Source organism: Haliotis asinina, chromosome 8, assembly GCF_037392515.1.
Source record: "Haliotis asinina isolate JCU_RB_2024 chromosome 8, JCU_Hal_asi_v2, whole genome shotgun sequence".
Classification (NCBI taxonomy): domain Eukaryota; kingdom Metazoa; phylum Mollusca; class Gastropoda; order Lepetellida; family Haliotidae; genus Haliotis; species Haliotis asinina.
In genome coordinates this window covers 60071247-60087004 of record NC_090287.1, presented here as the reverse complement: position 1 = coordinate 60087004, position 15758 = coordinate 60071247, and the positions used below count along the sequence as shown (strand labels likewise).

The following is a 15758-nucleotide window of genomic DNA, read 5'->3' as shown; positions in this document are numbered from 1 at the left end:
GTTCTTGCTGTGAGCTATCATCTGACACATGTCATAAGGTTTGCTCAAGGGAGGGGTTTATGACTGTATTTGTGATATTTAGATGCATTTGGCCACTTTGCAGGTGCCCTAAGGATGCGGGTCTGTTCGCACTGCCTGTGCGATAAATCACATATTCCCCCTTGCAATATACAACCACTTAACATTCTCGGCATGAACCATGCTAGCTCATTACAAAGTAAACTCTCAGGTCTTTTTTCACATTTTATGCCTTTTCTCTGTGAATGGTTAATAAAACTGTGGCAATAGACCCGATCTCGTTGGGTGGAAGTCCATGCAGTGACTGCAAGGCTCAGAGCCTGTCTGCTTCACAACAGTCCTCTCACGTATATAATGGCCCATGTTATCCAGCACATCTTTAATTTTACCCAGATTAGCATAAAGTCATTCAACAGTTATTAAGGGGCGTTTTCCTGACATGTTACCCTCCTGCCTTGAATCTCCGAGCCAGGCACCTCTTTGCATAAACACGGGATCTAAATGGGAAACTTAATTTCCTTGATCAATATTCTTTAATTTTGCAGAAATTTTACAATGATTAATTGCATTTTTTGTCTTATCGACAGCTCCCAATACCCCGCATTTATTGGAGGATCGATTCACAGCATATAAACTGGTCCTAAAGAACAGCCCCGCCCGTCTGGATTGCGCATTCCGAGGGGCAAGCCGAATCGATTGGTTCTCCAACTACGAAAAACTGTCCAACACATCCAGGTACTGGCAATAAATATCCTCTATTTGATATCTTATTGTGTCTAATCAACTACTGATAGCTTCCATGAGACACTAAATCATTAACCGTTCAGGGTATATTGATGCACATTTCTCAGTTACTACTTTTCAATATGTATCAGTTTTTATTTGTTGATTGTAATTCCTTCATATCATAGAAACATAGTAGCTTGGATCTGCTGTAATGAGTTTGGATCAATGGAACAACAAAACTCAGGCTGAGATCATGTCTTCAGACATTTACAAGCACATTAATTTGATATATTGATCAAGTTAAGACTTGAGAGATTTATGGATAGCAAGTTCTTTACAGTTTCTAACAACATCTATGGGCTGCTTCTTGCCCCTTCATCTCACAGATGGATGGATGGATGGATGGACAGACAGACATGTCTCCCTCCTGTACATCTTACAATGAATATATATACTGACATAAGACTTTGAACATTAAGAAAATGGTACAGCACGAGTTTTATTCAAGTTATGAGAGATGGTAAAAACATTAACTATGTATACATTTATGTATAAAGGTGACTGTTTCTCCATATAAAATATATTTTCTGTGTTGTAGCTTTGAAAGCAGGTTTTCTCAGTAAGATAGGAAAAGGACACAACTTTTTGTTGTTTGAAGATGTTAAAACATTGGACTCTTCAACCATAACATTGGTAAAAGAAGCTATTCTAAAATCATCATATAAGGGACGCTGTAATGAAATGTGCTCGTCATTGTCCATAAATTCATTCCATTTGAAGCAACTCTATCCTTAACATTTAAATTTGTATATCTGCCCGTTTCTATTCTTAAAGGTGCTAAATACTGAGTTACGTCAATACACACCCGAGGAGGGGCAACATGCAGCCCTGAATTGTCATTACAAACAACAATGACATTTTATCTATAAATGTTTCATCTCTTCTAAATGCTTATCAAAAACATGATCTGGTGAAAGCTAAAGAAATGTGCTTTCGCGAAAAGAAACACCTGAGGCAACATATATTTCATCAGATATTTCTTTCTTTTGTGTGTATGTTATAAGAATTCAAGTATTCAAGATTTTGTGTTCCATTACGTATATACTTTAATTGCCTAAAAGGTTTTGTAATAACAGTGCAGCATATTCAGGAAGATATTGTTTTGTTTCAGACACAAGGTTTACAACAATGGGTCGCTTTATTTTCCGAAAGTTCGAGCAGCAGATGAAGGGAGCTACCGATGTGAAGGCCTCAGTGACAAGGAGCCTGCCCAGACCTTCACCTCAGAGCTGGTACTTGTGTGTAAGTATAGTCTTGCTACTACCTTTGTAGTCTGTGTATTTCAACACAACAGTCCAAGTCCTGGGATGCTTTGTGGGCGTGTGTAGGAGAACACTGACTAGTATAACCCATTATTTGGCAGACAATAGTCTTAGCACTTTTACAAGAGGCCCTTTATGGGTTGTGTGTGCAAGTAGGTTGTACACAAAACCCACAAGGAGCCTCTTCCTAGCTTCATCTCATTCAGCTGATAGTGCACCCTCAACATCTAATGTTACACCGATGGTGAAGATGTTAGGATGAAAGCTGGATGAAACATTTCCTGTCTCATACAAACGTGCTTAATGTAAAATATTGATTTTTCCTTTAAGAGGTGAAATATTTATTAAATAAATAGATGAACAAAGCTATTTAAACCTTTGTATAAATTCAGGGGTAGATTATGCCCATCAAGGGAAGGTAACTCACGTTTTATTTGGTAGTCAGGCTTGGTGACTTTGTTACAAGTTTTATACCCAAGAGAATCAATCCTTGCTCACAATATCAATCACGACCTGATTATTTACTGGTTGTCATATAACTGGAGTAATGCTGATGTGTTACATTAACAACAAACAATAAAGATCTGTGCCACCTCATGCTTTCTCTCTTTCTCAGCCTCCGTCTTAATATCCCTAAAATATTGCCCTGAGCACAGTTAAAACAAACTCACTCGTGACCTCATTCCTTCCCTCACTAAGAGTGTTTGTCACAAATATGACAAAGTGAGCGAGAAATCAATGTGTGACTTGTGAGAATAAAACCCTGCATGTGAGTGTATCTGCCACCCTAACCCTGACACTACCCCTAACCCCCCTTAATGTGAGGATTAAGGAGTTTTCCATAACAGATGGAACTACTTTTTTTAATGAAACGGATGGGAAAAAAGCTTAATTTGAAATAAATAATTGATGACCAGTATGATTAACTTGTTTCCTAGCAAGGAGATAACTTCATTGTTCATGTGTGTTTGATCGGGGAAGTGGCCAATTCCCTTTAATGTGTGCTTGGGATCTCCTCGGAATGATATCACTGGAAGCAGCATTCTTTTAGTTGGTTACATTACAAATTTGATAGATACAATCACAGATTTGTGATTCTGTGTCTGATACGAAGAAACAGTCGAAGTAATCTTTGGCTGAGCACCCGAGAAATAACTGTTTTCACTATTGATGGCTTTGTAACAAGAAAGTAGCATTTTATATTTCAATGTCAGCAGTTTTGACTAGTTCTATTGTGGATGGTGTGAGCTGAAGCATTCTTAGTGACAAAATGTCTTATTTCCTAAACCGAGCACGGGTTTGTGAGATTGATTTTCAAACAAAAGCGTCAGTGAACAACGCCTCATTCACGTCACTTAGCAATTATGAGAGGCAGGCTCGTTTGTTTCTTTCTGACATTTATTCCATAATTCCATCGAAGAATATGGTCCCTGTAAAGAAATTTGTTCTTCGTTTATGTGAATATTGTCATTCTTCATAATGATTTACAGACACTGGTGGTCTTCATTGCATAAATCAGGAGAGATCGGCAATGTTGGTCCATCGCCTCCAGAGATGTAAAATGGTTCTTCAGCTTGTGGGGTTCATGAAATATTTATTAAAGAGGATTCGTATTTGGAATTAAGGAAATGTAACAATTACAAGACCTTAGACCAGTTTATTATGAAACTGCTCGTATTTTTTCCTGAAGAAGTTCAAATAAAGACGATGGTGTTTAAACATTTACAGACAGATGTGAACATTCTTTTGAAGCAAACGATTATAGCTGCACTCTGAGATGGCACTCATGTCTTATTCATGATGGAAGTGTTGACTAAATCCACCCCAGATTCAACACTATCACCAGACAATATGATATGTCAACAAAATTTAAATTTATTTCCCAACAACATGGAAATTAACATGTCTGATGAGGAGATGCTCTTTGAAGTGTAAGCTGTGTTAAGCTAGGTGTTGCAGAGATGCTTCATGGTACTTTTGTTAAATAAAAAATAACTGAAATAAAAAAGGTAATATGATTTAAAGATTGATTACAAATGATATTCTCCTTGCGAACAAAGGCAACATTCCTTTACACTTTGTAAAATGAAAATCAATTATTTTGTTCAATCCTTACAAAGTTAACTTGAGTTGGTTTCAGTGCCTTGGGAACAGAGTATTATGCAAATAAATTAAAAGGCAGTTTGCGGAAACCATGTTTTATAAAATATAATGATGTATGCTTCATTTATGGTGCTTTTAGAACTTATTTCATTTGTTGGATATAAGAAATATTCATTCGTTTTAATATTTATTTTGACATGTTATTTGGTGCATAAAAATTAATGGATCATTTGTATTTTTGCAGATATTTTTATCAGTTCTTCAACTACAAAGACATATCCAAAAACATATTTATGATCTCTAACATATTTGATTTGTTGTGTGTTGGTATTTTACTGTAACTACTTCAGAATGTTTTTGTGTGCAGAATGTGTATGGTACATAATAGCAGTTGTATGGTAATATTTATCATGGGAGCATGTCCTTGTTGCAGCATGTTGGACATGTTAGTGTTTATTATGATGTTCACTTAGGTAGACGCAATAAATAATTATAATGGACAGGTAAGCGTTGGCTAGCTAATGACCACTTATTACCTGTCCACTCAGTGTCCAGCCTGCAGTGGCTCAATAAATACCTTCAAGTCTAGGCTTACCTGGACTAGACGGACAGGTGAAATAAATGGTGAATAAACACCTTGTCATTGGTGCTTCCTTTGTCAGGTAATTGGGGGGATAACGATGCCCGCTTGAGTTACCTGAGGTTTTACAGCCAGGTGATCCTTTCAAGCTGTCACCCCTTGTTCATCATAAGTGTAGGGATTAATTTTTCTTTGAACTTTGTAATGAAGAAAGATTTGAGATCAGATGCACTATCATTATTGAAATCTTTGGCTTTATGAAAGAAAACATCTTCAAAATTGAAATCATGTCATATGTTCCTGGTCCTACTGACAACAAAGTCGGGCCATCACTGAAATATCAAAGGTTTTGAGATATTCAAATTTATCATTCTATGATAAAGATTCCTTGCATTCCTGGACTTAATGTTTGTGAAAAGGTAGCAACGCTTAATTGGGTGTCCGTTTTCAGCTTATATTTGTTGTTATATAGCTGAAATATTTGTACATTCCTTGGAACAACCAAAATCCAATTAAGGTGTAGTTGATGAAAACTAAAGAAAGTATATACTTTATGGATACTTACAACAAATATATGAACTATTAACTAAAGAACGTATATACTTTATGGATACTTACAACAAATATATGAACTATTAACTAAAGAAAGTATATACTTTATGGATACTTACAACAAATATATGAACTATTAACTAAAGAACGTATATACTTTATGGATACTTACAACAAATATATGAACTATTAACTAAAGAAAGTATATACTTTATGGATACTTACAACAAATATATGAACTATTAACTAAAGAAAGTATATACTTTATGGATACTTACAACAAATATATGAACTATTAACTAAAGAAAGTATATACTTTATGGATACTTACAACAAATATATGAACTATTAACTAAAGAAAGTATATACTTTATGGATACTTACAACAAATATATGAACTATTAACTAAAGAACGTATATACTTTATGGATACTTACAACAAATATATGAACTATTAACTAAAGAAAGTATATACTTTATGGATACTTACAACAAATATATGAACTATTAACTAAAGAACGTATATACTTTATGGATACTTACAACAAATATATGAACTATTAACTAAAGAACGTATATACTTTATGGATACTTACAACAAATATATGAACTATTAACTAAAGAACGTATATACTTTATGGATACTTACAACAAATATATGAACTATTAACTAAAGAACGTATATACTTTATGGATACTTACAACAAATATATGAACTATTAACTAAAGAACGTATATACTTTATGGATACTTACAACAAATATATGAACTATTAACTAAAGAAAGTATATACTTTATGGATACTTACAACAAATATATGAACTATTAACTAAAGAAAGTATATACTTTATGGATACTTACAACAAATATATGAACTATTAACTAAAGAAAGTATATACTTTATGGATACTTACAACAAATATATGAACTATTAACTAAAGAACGTATATACTTTATGGATACTTACAACAAATATATGAACTATTAACTAAAGAAAGTATATACTTTATGGATACTTACAACAAATATATGAACTATTAACTAAAGAAAGTATATACTTTATGGATACTTACAACAAATATATGAACTATTAACTAAAGAAAGTATATACTTTATGGATACTTACAACAAATATATGAACTATTAACTAAAGAACGTATATACTTTATGGATACTTACAACAAATATATGAACTATTAACTAAAGAAGTTGTCACGCATAAAGTATTATATTTCCTGAAGGTGTAGACTGTGTAATACGTCAGTTGTGTGGCACTGGGATTTAAAGTGAGTTTCATAACTAGGCAATATGGAATAACCAACTGTACATACTGTCTATGGATGAGGTATAAAGTCAGCTTCAGTTCTGAACAATGGGGGATAACCTACATACTGTCTATTACTGGCCCTCTGTAGTACTGTTACACTGTTTTGGTATGTGGGTCCTAATTGTAGCAGTGTAAGACAGGTCAAGGTACCTCCTGGTAGTGCGTATATAGAGGTTGTATGTCATATGAAGACTTCTATGTCAGGGTTCGGCAGCAGCTAAAGGGTGCACCAAGCATACTCTCTTATTGCAATTACCAGCGTGGAGATGTTACACTAATGTCTGAGCTATTCCCTCAATATCTATTCTGATGGTTATGCATACCACAAGTGACAGCATTCTATATCTCACTTGGCAGTAAATTGGATTCAAAGACGATACGTCAGGAGCTATCACGGATAACACCTACTTCTCGGAAACTTGTCATTCATCATTGTAGAATATAAGAAAAACATAATTTACTATTAACCGAAAGAAAGAAGCGTTATGTGAAATATTAAAGATGAAAAAATATAAACCAATTAACTTGTCATTTATCATCAGGACATGTAACAGATACATATTTCATAAATGAAAAACAAATGTTAAGATTTTAAAATGCGTTAGATGTATACTATCAGAACTGCTTGTAATTTTTTGTTGTGGGAGGGTAGAAAATTAAAATGTTAGATTAAACATCATAAATAAACACAAAAGCTTGTGATTTTTTGTTGTGAAATAGTAGGAAATTAATATATTAGATGAATGATATATGTTGGATGGAACATAGTAAATAAGTAATTCTTGTGGAATGGTAGAAAATTAATAGCTTGTATGGAATTTCTATGGAATAAAAGAAATAAGCAAAAAACTGGAACTTCTAATGATTTAAAAATGTTGATGAAGATAATCAGATTGCGCACTTTAAGCATTGTTATAGTTGAAAATAATGCCATGGAGATGCATCATTATCACTATTGATTGTTGGACAGTGTGCAGTCTGTGCATCCATACATCGTGATATATATGTGTATACATGCATCTTGAGAACTGTTGGAAAGTGGCAGGATACGGCACTAGAAAGGAGACCGACAAGCAGGCCATTACTCTGACACAGACAAAGTGCATATGCCAGTTAGTTGTAGCGTGGAGTGACATCCTGCTCCATGGTTCCCTGTGAAGGCAGTGCACCACTGTCATATACTGAACCACAAACGCCACATAGCTTGTCTACATGCTAACACCAATTTGTTGTCTACAACTTTATTATCTTGCCAGTCTAGTATTAGAAACACAATGGAACCAGGTAACTGGATGTGTTAGGTAAGGTATCAAACACTCAACTTCGAATTCTGGTTGGTTGTACAGGGTGTTCTAAATGTGATTTTTGTGTCGAAAGAAATATTGTTGTGTCTTTGGTGAAGTAGATGCTCTGTCATTTATAAGATGTCCCCTCCTGTCTAGCTTTTTCTTTCATGAATGTTGAGTAGAAAATTAAATTTTCCAAAAACTTTTCAAAGCAATTTTGTGGAAATGATGGAAATGTCCCCTTTGGTAGTCTCAATGTCTGAGAGGTGAACTTTGGTCGGTGAAATTCAAACTGACTGACTTGTATCTGAGCTGTTCAATTTAGGACTGACTCCTGGATGGACGGACTGTAATTTGCTGGAAATAAGATAAGCTGCGGTGTTGAAAGGGGGAGTGGCAGAATGATTTTAGATTAACCTTTTTCTTGGAACAGGAGCGAATCTTACACTGATTGCTTCCAAAATAAGACTGCTTGTCTTCTCATTTTTTCCCTGGAAAGAGTTCAAATATTTTCTTTTCAGGTATTTTGATGATCCTTGTTTTCATTTAGCGATCTAAGATGGACGAGCTTTAAAGCCTGTTCAGGAATCCTTCATTTGTGTTAGGGGAAGTTTTTTATGTAATGTTTACAAGCCAGCAAATGTGTAGCTTATAGGCCCAGTGATGTACTTAGCCAACATTTTTTTCAGTTTTCTGCTTCAACCTTAATTCTTGTATTTAGCCAAACATTAAACATGAAATCAAATTTAAAAATGATTTCCTGTAAGACAAAGTACGGAAGCGATGCAGGGTATCTGTGATTTGTTTGTCGGCAGTTAGTATCAGTTGTCCGAGTGAAATTCCTTCGTCCATCTTGTTGTGAGAGTGTTGAGCTACATGATGATGAATGAGTCAGTTTCGTATTTCGCCTATTCCGTTAGAATATGAATGTTTTAGTAATATTCCCTCAGAGACTACACTGTCAAGAAAGGAATGCCAGACGAGTGGAGAGTGCTAGCTGTGCAACTAGTCTTGTTAAGATTCGGTCTTCAAAAGATGTTTGCTTTGCTAAAAATATCGGCTCATGTGCTGCTACAGGTAGGTACTGTAGCGTCTGCTACAGCTATTTCTCTATGAGTCTCGGTCTTGGGGATTCCAACACCATATTTTGGAGAATTGTTCCAAAAAGTGAAGTAAAGTGATCATCATAGCATCAATCATTGGTAATCTTTGATTGTTTTAACATTCAATTAAATGTTTGAAATCAAGAAATATATCTCCTGTCAGCTGTACGTCTTCTCAATGCGGATGACTGGTTTGGACTTTGTTGTGTGGAATATATTATTAGAACAACTTCAGTAATGCCTTATCAAGCAGATCACATTCCTGGCCTTCAGTGGAACATGTTTCCACGACATGTGCCCTTTAATGCATTTTTATGAAGTTACATAACGGAAATATTTGAACGTGCATGTCAATGTGATTTATCCTATATCACCAAGAGTCAAAATATTTACAATATATTACATGAGTGATAACACATGGATAACTCCCACAAAGTGCAGTGATACCACATACAGGAATACCTCAGGAGAAGCAGCACGTGGGTTGTGGAAACTTGATGAACACAAGATTGTGTAAAACTTGACACTCATGGTGTCAGACTGATCAGCATCACTCTCATTCAAATTATCGCAGTTCTTACAATAATTTCACCCAAAGTGAAATATTCCTGATAAGTTTTTCCTAAAGACTCATATCATGTAACAACTGTACGGATTTGCTTTGATAACACGCACACAAAAAATGGGTTTGATGTAACATATTTTTTCTATGAAGTCTATTTAACTCTGTTAATGCTCTTAAATTGACAAGTTCCTTTTGTAGGAGAAGTGGCAGTTTTAAAGGAATGTTTACACTCTGTAATGATTGACATCAGTGAATTTTATTTGATGACTGACTTCAGTAGTGAGTCAACTTTGGCAAACAGCTTTAAAAAGATGAGTATTTTGTCCATTCACAGAGACTGACTTCTGTTGTTGTTATACAACTTTTTATTTTATTTTTAGATACACATATCTAAAAGTGAAATCTGTTTGATAACTTTTGACCTGTTTTAGATGTAGAAATAAAAATACAGGCTTTAAATATATGGTTTAATCACTCTTGAAGGTAATAGCACTAAATGAATATAAACAAGGTACAAATAAGATTCGGAATGAAGGTCCTTGAATGTCAAATCAAAACCTTATAACATTGGTATGCAAATGATAGTTTCTTATTCATAATGATAAGGTTAATTTGTTGCATGAAATGAGTAGCCTTAATTACCATTAAGTTATAGATTGTATAAGTTCACGTTAATGAAGTTGCGACAGTACACATCATTCATAATAATCTACTTATAGTAATGTCTCTTCTCTGTGATTTATGGATGTTTTTTCCATTCAGGGAACATAAATGTCATAGTGTGAAGCATCAGGTTGAAATAATTGCTTACATAAAAATGGTAAGTTTTTAGTCACCCAAGGTGGATCTCACTTATAACCTGTATTTTATCGCCTTGCTTGTAAGCTTTTTTTTTTGATGTGGAAATGATAAGGTTTGAGTAACAGTGGGTCTTAACTGTCGGCATTAATGTAGGTGGGCCCACACGTCAGACCAATGAACATGGAGTGTTTCTCCCACTGACTGATCTTCAGACAAGATTTGTTCAAAAGTAGGCTGGTATTTCAGGTACGGAAATATATACGGTTTGAAATGGCTGATTCCTTGTTATTCCATGGCCAGTAATGTTTTAGGTAGGTTGGTATTCACCCGTTGCTTCTTTCAACAAAGCGATGTTATCGACAAAGTGATCGTATCTCTTACACAATGCTTTAACAAGTAGTGGTGCTAATATGGTTTGTGGAACAGCTGAAGGACTTCTGTCACAGTGTTCATTTATGATAAAAGATAATTGTTGAGTTTAGATACAGAGACAGTGGACCTGTCATCCAATTCATTGTTTACTGGTGGTCAGTTCACATACTGAATTACAACAGCTACTGAATTGCTACAAATGCTGAATTGCTACAGATACTGTATTGCTACCAATACTGAATTGCTACAGATACTGTATTGCTACCAATATGGAATTGCTACAGATACTGTAATGTGACCAATACTGAATTGCTACAGATACTGTATTGCTACAAATACTTAATTGCTGCAGATACTGTATTGCTACAAATACTGAATTGCTACATATACTGAATTGCTACAGATACTATATTGGTATAAATACTGAATTGCTACAGATACTGTATTGCTACAAATACTTAATTGCTGCAGATACTGTATTGCTACAAATACTGAATTGCTACAGATACTATATTGGTACAAATACTGAATTGCTACAGATACTGAATTGCTACAAATACGGAATTGCTTCAAATACTGAATTGCTACAGATACTGAATTGCTACGAATACTGAATTGCTACAGATACTGAATTGCTACAGATACTGAATTGCTACAGATACTGTATTTCTACAAATACTGAATTGCTACAGGTACCGAATTCCTGCAAATATGGAATTGTGACAGATACTGTATTGCTACAAATACTGAATGCCTACATATACTGTATTGCTACAGGTACTGAATTCCTACAGATACTGAATTGCTACAGTCACTGAATGCCTACAGATACTGAATGCCTACGTATACTGTATTGCTACAGGTACTGGTTTCACTGGTTGTGAAACAAAATTGCTTCCAGAAACAATAATCATATTATCTTTGTTACGATCTTTCATTAGTTAGCCTATATCGCCTGGAATTTTAATGTGTGGCTTGGCATCAGTTTTTGCAATATTACATCAATATTACAGCAATATCACCACAGGCATGCCCGTGAATGACTCTTGCAAATTCTAGTCACGTGGTTCAACCTGAACAAGAAGGTCCTCTTAAATATGGGTCCTGTGCTGGTCCTCAAGTCAAGTATTGAGATGAGCATCTGATTTACAAGCCTAAAAAAGTACATCATGGAATGTATTGGATGCGACTTTGGAGGTGTGAAAAGGGTCAATTATTCATGTAATTTTGTATCCATGGTTAGATACGACAGTAGTTACGGACAGGAAAGGACCATAGTGTAATGAAGTTTGGGATAAAATATTTCCTTATGTCAGCATGTTGGGCAGTGACCGGTGGTGACGTCCAGATGATTGACAAGGTGTGTCATGATGGCAATGGTGTAAGATGATGTGAAATTGAATGGGAATGAGTCACGACCATCATCTCCGTCATCTGACTCTTCCTTCCTGACTGCGACACAAAAAGGGTTAACCTTTTGCTCCTTGTTGACCCTTTTGTGTCATCCCACAATGTATACAGGGACCAAGGTCACCGTTCACGCAGCTTTCAACAATTTTGAATCACGTAAAGGCGGTTTGGGAAAATGGATATTTCTCTTGGGGATTTTTACCTAATTGGTTTAAATATTGGTCCATATTTGATGATGCTCTGGAAATGAAAGTTTCGAGAAAGATTTTGGTTTTGCAAGCAATTCCTAGATTGGTTGTCTATCTGTGGCATCACTGGGCACAGTTGATTGGCAGAGGGGATTATCTCTGATGACAAATCCAGGAATCAGTGGCCTATGTAACACATACCAAACCTTTTCACACACCAACCAATTACAAGGCTCCACTATGCTTGGATTTAATTGGAGCTGTTTCGTTTGAAATGAATGCAAATTAAAACACTTGACCCCTGTACCCAAGTGTTGGAGAGCTGTTCCTCTCTAATGATTGAGCACAATGTCATGATTGCATGGTTCGATGTCCTAACTCGGTGTTGGTGTTGCTGCAATGGCTGACTTTGTCGTCTGCTCAACAGATGATAAGCTACACTGACTACAGCAGTGACACCATGAGGATATGGATAATGCTGCTATTCTTCCACAAGAGTTTTGTTATTATCTAGAAATTCATACCAGTCCTAGTTTTTTCCTACAAAGAAGCTGTAATATTTTAATCTGTGTTTCCCATCTTTTTCTCCTCTGAAGCATGGGTATATGCAAAAAGATGAAACGGAGAAGTCATGTTTTATGATCAGTGATTTGTTAGGAATGCCTGAACCTGCTTTTGACAGAAGACAACACATTTGCAAGAGAATGTTTCATTGTTCTGTGGGCTTCATTTTCTGGTTATGATTAAATATATGCCAACTTGACACACCCACAAACTGACGCAGAAAATGTTATAACAAATATATTTTATGAATATATATATCCAGTGACTGAACCTTGTGAACAAAGCTTTAAAAGACATATTATAATAATATGGACACAAACTGTGAACAACTGCATACAGATTCTCTTATAACATTCATGTAAGCATAATTAATACCATTAGCATGTCATCAGTATCGGATATTTAGTTCTACATATCTCAGGTTTGTGATACTGTTAATAGTCATATTAAGGAAATGTGGACCTGATTTAGCAGAACTTTGTAATCATTCATATTTTCAATTTACAAACTGACAGTTTGTGATATTTGTGTCCTACAATTATTCTGCATATGAAATACAAACAGACATTGTGAATGTAAGTGTTCACCCTATTAGTTTCCGATGTCAAGAATGGCAATAGGCAAAGAAGATGGCTGACAGGTTCAATCAAGAATACATCTATAAGATGTTACTGAATTGCCATTCATGGCATGGATCGGCAATACCCGCCAGGAAGGATAACAATCTTTTCCACTTCTGTGCTTGTAGAATGACTTTGTGATTAAAGTGGAAGGTTGCCTGTATCTATCTTGGTGAATATGGCGCCATCTATCAATGTTGGAGAGGTGAATCGAGGTCTGCGGGAATTAGGGATAGGATCGAGTAGCTCAAGGTGTAATTACAACCGTCTTTGTCTCCTAGTAAATAATGCTTCACATACTGAAAGTAGCAAAAAAACATTGACAGACGATGTGATTAATTTGCGACATTGCCAAAGATTGGTGAATAAGTGGCAAATGAGGCCAAGAGATTGTCAGTACCCTCCCAAACACAGATAGGAATGAAACAAGGAAATATATTGATCAAACATGTGCCTGTCAGCATCTGGATCCAAGATAGATCAGGGAACTCAACTGGTGAGATATAGGCTATCGCAATTGCAAATGAAATCGTGCAACCCTTGTGAGTAATCTTAATTAGGTCAGGGTAGATGTCAGAGTTAAGAGTCCCAGTCACAGAGTCACAGATATATAACAGTCTCATTTTGATAGAATTTCTTGAAGATTACAAAGTGAAGTGAGTATTGTTAGTTATGGTAAAGCTAGATTTGATCATGAAGTTATACAATTATTGACCCTCTGGTTTCATCACCTTTGGTGTCCTTCTGTATGAAGCTGTAGCAAGTTAAAACGCACCCAACTCAGCTAGTGGTATATTTGATTTATGATCGAAGTGAATGTGTTTAACACAGCATCTGGTTGAAATTGGTCCCTCACAAGCAAAGGTCACTGGAAAAGATGACCAAAAGGAATAGGTGATCTAGCTTGGGGTCTGGTTGATTGGGTGTCAGGTGTCTGATTGATTGGGTGTTAGGTTGATTGGGTGTCAGGTGTTAGGTTGATTGGGTGTCAGGTGTCTGGTTGATTGGGTGTCAGGTGTTTGGTTGATTGGGTGCCAGGTATCTAGTTGATTTGGTGTCAGGTGTTAGGTTGATTGGGTGTCTGGTTGTTTGGGTGTCAGGTGTCTGGTTGATTGGGTGTCAGGTATCTGGTTGATTGGGTGTCAGGTATCTGGTTGATTGGGTGTCAGGTGTCAGGTTGATTCGGTGTCTGGTTGATTGGGTGTCAGGTATCTGGTTGATTGGGTGTCTGGTTGATTGGGTGTCAGATTGATTGGGTGTCTGGTTGTTTGGGTGTCTGGTTGTTTAGGTGTCAGGTATCTGGTTGATTGGGCGTCTGGTTGACTGGGTGTCAGGTGTCTGGTTGATTGGGTGTCAGGTATCTGGTTGATAGGGTGCCAATTTGATCCATTAGCATCAGTCATTGCTCTGAACATTATTCACTGGATTGTCTATACTCACTTATTTACACATCAGTTATAGCTTTAATATTGTCAAATTTGGCATTAAACAAAATGTGGATTGAAACTTAAGTTTACTTGATATCTCTTTGTTACTGTGATCAGGAGCAGATATTGGATATTCTGATTTGTTTAGTCTGTTATACAGACCCTGCAACCAATATAGCCATCATCCCATGCATGTCTAGAATTCTACAGTTTCTGGTCTAACATGAAGAAAGTGTCCGAGATTATTTTGATACTATTTTACTTTGGGTCCATTTTATAATTTTCTGTAAAATATATTCATTCAAAGACTTATGTGAGTCTTGATATTTCTTTCCATCTCATCTCTAGGTTTTAACACTGGGATGTGGATTTACAAAGAAGAAGATATATTGCTTGTTTAGTAATGTGTTGAAAGAAGTGTTATAGTGTCAGTTAGACACACAATGTGTTGGTATTGGCAAAGGTTTATTTAATAGGTGAACGATCTCTGATATCTAAATAAAGAATATGTGTTACACCACATTTGTCATCATATTCATTGCCATCAGTATAGTTTTGTTATTTTCAGTTGCCACTGTACATAAAGTACATTTTAGGTTGTATAATGGGTACTCGAGTTGCAAGGATACACAATTCACACTTATGTAGAGACACACAGAATTATGAAATTAGGCACCAAATTTAAAAAACCTCAAAGTTTCAAGCCAAGAAAGTGGTTGAGATTATTTTAAGAATGCTAATAAAATACTCCTACTTAAATATTCATCTTTCATTTCCAAGATTTAAGAAGTTTG

The 15758-nt window shown here is 35.6% G+C and overlaps 1 protein-coding gene across 1 annotated transcript in view; it reads left to right on the top strand.

Annotated features, from left to right (window-relative positions):
* Positions 1–15758, top strand: part of LOC137295393 (inactive tyrosine-protein kinase 7-like) — a 132357-nt gene that overhangs the window by 81018 nt on the left and 35581 nt on the right. Inside the window, exons 5-6 of the mRNA XM_067826732.1 lie at positions 606–753; positions 1916–2046. Coding sequence (XP_067682833.1) covers positions 606–753; positions 1916–2046 — 279 coding nt within the window. The remainder of the gene's footprint in view (positions 1–605; positions 754–1915; positions 2047–15758) is intronic.